The sequence below is a fragment of the Cicer arietinum genome, chromosome 6 (genome assembly GCF_000331145.2).
Source record: "Cicer arietinum cultivar CDC Frontier isolate Library 1 chromosome 6, Cicar.CDCFrontier_v2.0, whole genome shotgun sequence".
In the NCBI taxonomy this organism is placed as follows: domain Eukaryota; kingdom Viridiplantae; phylum Streptophyta; class Magnoliopsida; order Fabales; family Fabaceae; genus Cicer; species Cicer arietinum.
This window is the reverse complement of record NC_021165.2, coordinates 66,568,721-66,578,533: the sequence shown is the minus strand read 5'-3', so window position 1 is coordinate 66,578,533 and position 9,813 is coordinate 66,568,721. Positions and strand designations below refer to the sequence as shown.

At 31.1% G+C, this 9,813-nt stretch overlaps 1 protein-coding gene across 1 annotated transcript; it reads right to left on the bottom strand.

The window, feature by feature from the left end:
- Positions 1 to 1,633: 1,633 nt before the first annotated feature.
- On the bottom strand, positions 1,634 to 4,472 carry LOC101488892 (uncharacterized). Its single transcript, XM_027336224.2, has 3 exons — positions 3,200 to 4,472; positions 1,945 to 3,106; positions 1,634 to 1,855 (listed from the first exon to the last, which is right to left on the bottom strand). The coding sequence occupies exons 1-3, from the start codon at positions 4,435 to 4,437 to the stop codon at positions 1,685 to 1,687; spliced, it is 2,571 nt and encodes an 856-aa protein (XP_027192025.2). The 5' UTR covers positions 4,438 to 4,472; the 3' UTR covers positions 1,634 to 1,684.
- Between the last annotated feature and the right edge of the window lie 5,341 nt (positions 4,473 to 9,813).

The window sequence follows — 9,813 nt, the reverse complement described above, 5'->3', positions numbered from 1 at the left end:
TCATTTGCCATTTGGAGAGATGACCATTACTTTAGACGACGTAGCTACTCTCCTTCACATATCACCGAATGGTAAATTTTTTGATGCACCTGTGAATATGAGTACTAATAATGCTGCTAGAGCTGCACATGAGTACTTAGGTGCAACTTGGGAGGAATCTCTAGCTGAAATTAATTTTAATAAATGTGCCCAATATAGATTGCAGTGGCTGCGTGACTTATATAGTCGTCTCATTCAAACTAATCAGTTTGAGTGTGCGGCTAGAGCGTATCTATTGCACTTAGTTGGCAGCACCATTTTCGCCGATAAAACGCATACGCGTGTGGAGGCGAAATACATTAGTTTATTTATTGATTTAGCTCGTTGTCGACACTATTCGTGGGCTGCCGCGGCATTGGTTTTCCTGTATGATAACATGGGAGATGGGGCTGTCCACGACACTCGACAGTTAGGAGGTTACATGACCCTTTTACAGGTATTGACATTTATTTAATTATTTTATTTATTAAGTTGTATTATTTTACTTATGTATTTAAATTAAGTTGTATTATGTTACTTATGTTGCAGTGCTGGATCTACGAACACTTCCCTAGGATCTGTAAGCGGGGCGATAGAGGTGCGGTTCCTGCACATCTTCCAAGAGCATGTAGGTGGATTGCAAAACATGCTGTTGAAGGTGGATTAGTGACCTATCGGCAGAGACTTGATGCTTTGTTGCTTGATGATGTACTGTTTACACCATACGATGATGATCGAGCTAATCATCCGTTTGAAGATATTTCGATGTTCTCTGGTTATCTTCGATGTGGTGGAGTCTCAGTCCCATATTTGCCGGAGCGATGTCTTCGACAATTTGGTCGTATTCAGTGCATCCCGCCTGATGTTCCTCCCAGGCCCCCTAGTGTAGATTGGGTGTGGCAGACTACTATGCAGTCATCTGTATCGGTGTTTCGGAGGCTATATCATGTTGCGAGTTTTCCTGGAGAGGTCACTGAGGACTATTATCCATGGTACATGTCTGTGTCACATCCTCTGATCATTCCTCGGTCTACTGCACATGCGGGTACATCCTCTGAGCATCCATCTCACCATCCATCATCTGCTGCACATGTGGGTACATCATCTGCTGCACATGCTGGTCCGTCATCGTCTGACCGAGATCGTAGAACAGCTGAGCTTGTACGTAGAGGCATTAACTTGGTAGAGCCGTTTAGTGAAATTCATGAGATTTTAAGTGAGTTATGTCTTATGTACGATGTTTAGTAATTTGCTATATTTTGTGTTATGTACTGTAATTTGAGATATTTTGGGATTATGTTATATGTTTAGTGATTATGTGATATTTTGGGATTATGTGATATTTTGGGATTATGTGATATGTTTAGTGATTGTGTTATGTTGGGATTATGTGATATTTTGGGATTATGTGATATTTTGGGATTATGTGATATTTTGGGATTATGTGATATTTTGGGATTATGTGATATTTTGGGATTATGTGATATTTTGGGATTATGTGATATTTTGGGATTATGTGATATTTTGGGATTATGTGATATGTTTAGTGATTGTGTTATGTGTTATGTAAATTCGCATTTATTTTAAGTTAATTCATAATAAAAGAAATTGAAAATGATAAAACAAAATATTATAATAATCCATAAATGTAGATACACAACATATTCTAATCTTCATTTAATGAAATACAAGATGATCTGATAAATGATGGATCAATGCGTTCCCAATGCTTCATACGTGCTGCATAAGCTACTTCCCAACTCTTTGCTGTGTCACTACAAAAGTCTTTCCATTTTTGTGACGTAGGTGGCAAAGGACAATCAGACTTCAATTTGATCTGAATAAAAAAAATGTTACAAATTAATTTATCTGAATAATAAATTTTTTAGGATTAATTTAATAAACAACATCAAGCATTAATTTTACCTGTACCCAATGATTCTCGTTAACAAATCCAATTGCTAGTAAAGACTGCCCAAAGGTCTCTTTCGATGGTGATTTGTTTAGCGGGAAAAATGTCATATTCAGATTACGAGACAACGACACCAATATGACATTATATAGTGTTGCTATCACGTAACCCAAGTCTGGTAAAGACATCCACTTATCTTTTCCTTGAGCACCCAATTTTGATATTTTCAATGAGTTCCGCACTGATTCAACATTGTCATCAAAAACATTAGAATAAACATCTTTATGTAGACCAATCTCTTTATCCAATTGTGATCGAACTAAAGCCCAAGATTCTTCGGTCCAACCTAGCAATGCTGCAATTGCACGAAACCCACAATTTCCATCAGCCACAACATCTACTATGTCCTCAATATACGGACGTATATAAGTAGGAAATTGTGTCTTAAAAGAATGTTGAGATGATTGAGATTGTTGCCTTGCAGAACGTTGAGATGATTGAGATGGTTGCCTTGCCTTTGCAGATTCTTGAGAGGCATCAACATACTCCCAATATGAAGGATCACGAGGAGTATCAAATTCTTTTTTCTTTTTACCAGCTCCTTTGGTTCTCACTTTCTCTGGTGGTGCAAGTATTGATGTGGTATGTGGAAATACAACTTCACGCACCTTTGCCTTGAATATCCTTTGACTTATAATATCGTGTGTCTTCATGTACGCTTTCATTGCTTCCAACTCTTCAGAAAAGTCATAATCTGATAAAGATTCTTCATCCTCTAATTCATGTGCAATGCTTAACTGTTTCCAAAAATCATGAATGCTATCTAAAGGGATAGCATTACCATTTATCTGCAACTTAGCCAACTCACAAGCACATGGTAATCCATGAGTTGTTCTAATTGAACAACCACATTCTGTTTTGTTAGTGCCTACAATCTTCACCCTTTCCAACTGGTTATCAATTAATTTCATACACTTTCTTGATACACAGTGATGTAGATTTTGAAAAAATTGTGAATTATACCCGTGCTCAACATCCTTGATGGTTTTCTGAAAAGAAGACTGAATGATACATATTTGGTTCTTCAACATCATATTCACTGCATCCCAGCTTTTACACAAATCACCAAAACTAGTTTGAAGCATGTTTTTCAATCTCCAATGAGCAGACTCAACTCTACAAATAAATTAAATAACACAAATTAAAACAAATCACATAAACTAGTAAATCATGTTTGCTAAAACAACACAATTCATATTTTAAAAATACCTGTTAGATGTTGTGTTCCCCAAATGCATCACTCTATTGGTCCAAACGTTGACAAACCTTTCTTTGTAAGGTGTTAACCATGAATCTTTCACATAATCAACAAAAAGAATAATATCGGCACACAATATCTCAAATTGTTGCAAATGATGATCATACTCTTCCACACTAGTCGAATAGACAATCTTTTTCCATAAATCCATTACTTCTTCTTGTCTATCCTTTTTGACATATTGTTTGCATCTTGCCCCAACATTTTTTTCAATATGAAAACGACATAGCAAATGTATTGAAGTAGGAAACACAACACTAATCGCATTCATCATGGCAAGATCTCTATCAGTCACAATAACTTTAGAAATCAAAGACTCAGATTTGAACAACATTCGTACCTTCTCAAATGCCCAGATGAAGTTATCTTGTCGCTCTTTTTCCAAATAAGCAAACCCAACTGAAAATGTCAAACTAGTAGAAGTGACACCGACTATTTCAAGTAATGGCAACCGATATCTGTTTGTTTTGTATGTGCTATCACATATCAAAACAAAATGAAATGTGTTTAACAACTTTATACAGTCAGGATGCGTCCAAAAAATATCTCTCAAAATATCAGAATTTTCCCGTCTTCTTGTCCAATGCACATAATTTTCTTGTTGTATTAACTTCAACAGATGCTGCATTTCTGTGTACGGACCTCTCAATGATGATCGATAAGTACTCCTTGCTTTATATATTTGACTGGGAATAGTGACATTGGTTTTATTTCTCACTTTCAAAGCATTTAGAATGAATCTGGGTGCAAGCTTATACTTTGTCATATCATTGACAAATTTCCTCTCTTCTTCGTTTAAACGCCCCAAATAGGAATGACCGGTTACAGTATCAAGTAATTCATGATTGTGTGTCCCACAACGAACACTAATTTTCCATCCTTCACCGACACTTAATGGTACACATCTGAGAGTAAATGGACAGTTTTCCTTATGAGAGCAAGTTACTGATTTTTTTGATTCTGATTTATATCTTCCACCTCTTTCGCATCCCAAAATCAATTTGTCTTTTCTTCCCCTAATTCCGTTTGCTTTATCTGATCGAATGGTAACAATTAAAATTCCATTTTGTCTTCCAATCGCTTTTGCCCATTCAAATACAGCTTCTCGAGAAGAAAATACCTGCAAAATATGTTTCAAATAAAAATTAACCATATAACTATAAGAAATATTTAATCGGTGATGATTCATCAGTAGTTATAATAATACCTGATCAGTGGTGAATTTTTCTGTAGTATCTATAACATTTTTTGAAGCAGATACTTCAACTCTGCTCATACCTAATTTCAAAATTAGTAACAAATTTAATTAAATATAATATTTTAAATATTTAATTTAAAAAACATTTAAAAATAATTTATAACATAAATATTGAATTTAAAAAAATAATAAAATACATTTCGAAACTTTAACTAAATGAAAAGTTCGAAACATTCTTACATTTCGAAAGTTTGTGAAAAATGAAACTTTCGAAGAACAAAATGCATTTCGAAACTTTGGTGAAAAAGCAAACTTCCGAAGTAGAAAATGCATTTCGAAGATTCGTATGTTTCGAAACTACATTTCGAAGGTTTCATCAAAAGCCAAATGTTCGAAGCATAACTCTATTTCGAAACTTTCAAATGCAAGCAAAGTTTCGAATACTGTCTATTTCGAAAATTTGGCATTTATCCAAAGTTTCGAACTTTTGTCTTTTTTTTAAATAAACTGCATTTCGAAGGTTTTAAAATAGCAAAATTTTCGAGTAACTTACTAAAATTCATTTCGAAAATTTAAAGTTTCGAATCCAACATTTTTTTTTGTAAATTTTCGAAGGTGGTGGGGTGTGAAATCTGAATGGTAATTTTTAAAATAATATTATACTGTTTTACAAAAGGGTATTTTAGTCTTTAAAAAATAGTGGGGGGGTGGCAGGTCAAATTGGGGGGGTGCCTGGTACAAAACTCTAAAACTACTGATATGTGAGGGTGCTCTCTGCCTCTCTTTGCATAGCATTGACACAAGGATACCATAAAAATAAACGAGATCATAAACTATTATTTTTAAATAATATTATCAAAAAATTTTCAATAAATACGCACTCTTGTTTTTAGAGGTACCATATGAACAATACTTATGGATCAATAGATTAATTGGTTTTTACTAAACAATTAATAAGTATATCACTCCTTTATTATAAAAAATATAATTTTTTACGCAGTAAAATTTAGAAGAATAAGCCTAAAATATATAGTAGTCAATTTTGATACAACTTTTTTTACAAGAATTTTGGTCTAACTTGATAAGTTGTTTTAAAATTTTATGATCTATTTAGTTCAACGGAAGAAAGAGATGAGAGATATTATGGAAAGGACACGACGATAATTTTTTTATTGAATTTATGTCTGCTTTAAAGGAGGAGGTAAATTTTAAATGATTGACGAGTAATTTTAATTTCCTCCCATCAAAATATTCCTAAAATGGAGGACAACAAACAAAAATGGTGGAATTTTGTCTCATGGTGAACCAAACATGCAAGTCCAAAAAAAAAAACGTACTTGATTGACTCAATGGATTAATGATTTTTTTATATATAAAAATCAAGATACTTTGGTATTATTTGGAAAGACAAAATTGTTAGCTTATTGCATAAAACGTATAAGTTTTTATGACAACCATAGAGTTGTGTAGTAATTAATTTCTCTCACGAGTTTATAGGGTTTACACACGAGTTTATAATATTTTTTGAAATGTCACTTTAACAAGTGCTCAAGCTAATAGATTGTAGTGTATCATATCTTCTTGTATTTTTATTCTCATTATTTAATTTATTTATTAATTATATTATTTAAATATATTTTTTTACGTAGTTACATTTTATCAATTAATTTAACTATTAATTTATCCATTATATGCTATTAAGTTGACATGTTATCAACTAATTTATCTATTATCTGCTATTTTTCATCAATCAAAACCTTTATTAAGCATATCTGCATGTGTTTCAAGTCGCATTGCAAAATATGTTGGAGTTTTCTACTTCCCACCTCCACATATACCCCTTAATTAGGGATGTTTATGATACAAAAACTACACTAAATTTGACCACATTAATGGTTTGGTTCAATTTTTGAAAACTATTTTCCAACACTTTTCTACCAGCATTGTTGAGACATTGTGGGTTCGTATTTATATCAGTTTGTTAGCGATGTATTGAATTATTCCTCTCAAATTAGCTCAACTAACAATGTTGTTTTGGTGCTCATTCCAAAGGTTGATCAATCGGAGTTTCTCGCACAATTTCGTCATATTTCTCTTTACAATGTGATTTATAAATTGGTTACTAAAATTGCGGTGAACCGTATCACTCAAGTTTTATCTCCGGGAGGAATATTCATCATAATATTATTATAATTATGGAGATGGTTTATCCAATAAGAAGAATGAAGAGCCAAAAAGTCTTTATGTCAATAAAGATAGATTTAGAGAAGGCCTATGACATATTGAATTAGAATTTTGTTACTCAATTTCTTCGAGATTGTAAGTTTCCCAAGTAGTTAATTAATTTTATTTATCATTGTATTTCTATTTCATCTTTCAAAATTTTACGGAATAGGGACAAGGTTGATACCTTTGCCTCGTCTAGAGGTATTTGACAAGGCAATCCCCCTTTCTCCCTATCTTTTTTTTTTTTCATTTGTATGGATCGTCTGTCGCACATTATCACTGACCAGATTGATGTAGGTTATTAGGAGCTTAGTAAGAAATTTTTTAAGGGAGCTTTGGAGTTTTGGATTTTATTGACAGGTCTACTTATAAGTTGAGTTGCAGCTTCCCAATTTCACTAATTATTGACTCCAACTCATATATTGGAGGGGCAAAATTATTTATAGTTTAAAAGTCCCCAAAATCAAAAAGTCTCTAAAATTGTGTGGGTTTAGACGGGCATATAGACCCACATTTTCAAAAAAATCAAAATGAATCGAAAATTTTTTTGATTTTTTTATAAAAAATTTTTGTTAAAAAAATGATTTTTTATTTTGTTCACAAAACCTTTCAAAAAAAAATGATTTAAATATTTTTTTATGAAAAAAAATATTTTAGACATTTTTTAAAATTTTTTTCGATATTTTTCAGAAAAATAAATATAAAAAAAAATCAATTAACAAAACATTAGATGTATGAACCTAAATCCCTCACTTAAGCCTGCAAAAATTAATAAAATAATAAATTGAAGCTTTAAAATTTATTTTAATAGGAAGTCTAATATTAGAGACTTAGTATAAGATTTTTGAGATGAAATTCGAGACCTTAGAATTTTATAACAACTCTATTTATAAGTAAGAGCGAGCATATTGATTATTTTCGAAACATCTATTTTTATCGTATAATTTAAAGAATATAGGAGACTGAGTTGACAAATGCATTGAGAAAAAAAAATGATGTTTATTCCAAATTTAATCCCATAATTATAAATGATGTGTCAAATTTATAAATAAGGATGTATTGATAATTTTCAAAATATCTAATTTTCTAATAACATATACGGACGTGTCAAACTTATAAATACGAACATATAATAATTTGCAGAGTGGTTAATTTTTTTATACTCCTTTTAATCATTGTTATTAGTAAATAAATTTAATTATTATAATAAACAAAAACTAAACATCTTAAATTTAATTATTGTCATAAATAAAAATTAAATATTTACTTTATATAGAAAAATTATTATATTTTTAATAATTATAATAAGTTTTTCTTTTTATAATTGTAACCGAAGAGAATATTATATATAGATATATAAATTGATTTTAGTATATAACTTTTACACTTCTTTTCCTAGGCAACATTAGTGCTTTTTCAATGTTTAGTTTAGCCTAAGTACTATAACAGAAATCTTTATTAGGAAGCGGGCTCCTCCTATGATATTTTCCAACAATGTAGGCACTGCATTCATAGCTTATAGTAGCTCAATGTTTATGGCATCCATTATCCATACTTTATGCATTTATTTATTCATTTAAGTTGAGTGAGTGAGTGGTGTCCTCATGATTGACCATGTAATTCATTTGGAAATTATCTTGAAGTTTTTTTTTTTTTTGAAATACTTGTCTGTATTAAGTCACAAAATTACACTAAATTCATGTTGGAGTAAAAATATTCAAATAAAAAAATGCCGACCATAAACCTAGTGGCTAACACACCGCCGGATAACAAATATGAGTTGGGCTGTTTTCTCCTAAACCTAGAAAGTAGAAAACCACATAGCCTTTAGCTTTATGAGCAACATGATTTAATTAAAACTTCCCCATAATCAACCCTATTTTGCATAGAAAAATATTTGCCAATCATCACGTGTGGAGGAATTGAAGTTTGTGAATTTTCTCTTCTCCCTTGTCAACGATTAGATGTGGAAGAAATTTGTTAGGGTGTTAAATTTTAAATATTAATTTAGTAATACCGTATTTGGAAGATTGATGCTATATTATACAACACGTTTCACTCACGAATGTCACACGTATGTTAGATTGCTTATTTAATTAATTAATTATAAATTAATAATAATTAATTATTATTAATAATTATCACGATCAATTATTATGAAATACATACAACAATTTATCTATGTGATTCTCAATATTTCTTTTATTAAGGATTTTCCTAGTAACAAAAGACATCGAATAAGTCGAAGTATTTAAAGTGACATTCAACAACCTTAATATGTATATCATTGATAAGAGTGGACAAAGTTCAGTTCTGAATTAAAACCATTTGAAAATTGAACCGAGGGGATTTTCAATTTGAAAAAATTGAATTGAACGGATTTTCAATTCAAAAAATTGAACCGAATTGGTTTATAAACTGGTGAACCGGTTTATTTTTGAACCGAACTGAATTGGTTTTTAAACTAAATTTTATATAATTACCCATAATTATTTTTAAAAAAACAAATTCGGTTTTAGTTTTTTCGAATTAAAAACCAGTTCGGTTCAGTTTTTCGAACTATAAACCAGTTTGATTTGATTTTTTCGAATTAAAAACTGGTTCGGTTCAGTTATAATTTTAACAAATCAGTTTGAAAACGGTTCGATTCTCAATTTTTATAAATCAGTTCAATTCAGTTCTACAATTTAGTTTAATTTTTGATTTTTTTAAACACTCCTAATGATTGAAAATACCTTTTCTCTCTTCAATAACTTTTTGATTGAATAAAGTTTCAAATTTGTCCAAATTAATGAGTTGACAAGAAGTAGCCTAATAAAGATAAATGATTTTATTAATTGCTTGCGCATCATGTGGCAACATTGCATAAAATGAGGCTATCACAAAATAAGTGACTGGTACTAGGAACACCTCTTGCTATTTAAATACCACACAGCTATCCTCTTGGACTTTCACCAAAACACTTGAGAATACCTTTGCACGAATAAAATAATATGGTGATAACGGGTCCCTCATAGGAGATCACATTAGGGAGAAAAAAATATGACACTGACTTTCATTCAAAAGAACGAATAATGACACACATTATATGCATTTAAACACCAAAGATTACTTCTTTTAAGAGAAATTCATGAATTTCAT

What these genes read in the sequence shown, in the direction of transcription:
- LOC101488892 (XM_027336224.2), bottom strand. Translation starts at nt 4,437, where the DNA reads ATGAATCATCACCGATTAAATATTTCTTATAGTTATATGGTTAATTTT. An exon ending in GGGAACACAACATCTAACAG is followed by an intron (nt 3,107 to 3,199) that starts GTATTTTTAAAA and finishes ATTTATTTGTAG; the next exon opens with AGTTGAGTCTGCTCATTGGA. An exon ending in ACGAGAATCATTGGGTACAG is followed by an intron (nt 1,856 to 1,944) that starts GTAAAATTAATG and finishes TTTTTTATTCAG; the next exon opens with ATCAAATTGAAGTCTGATTG.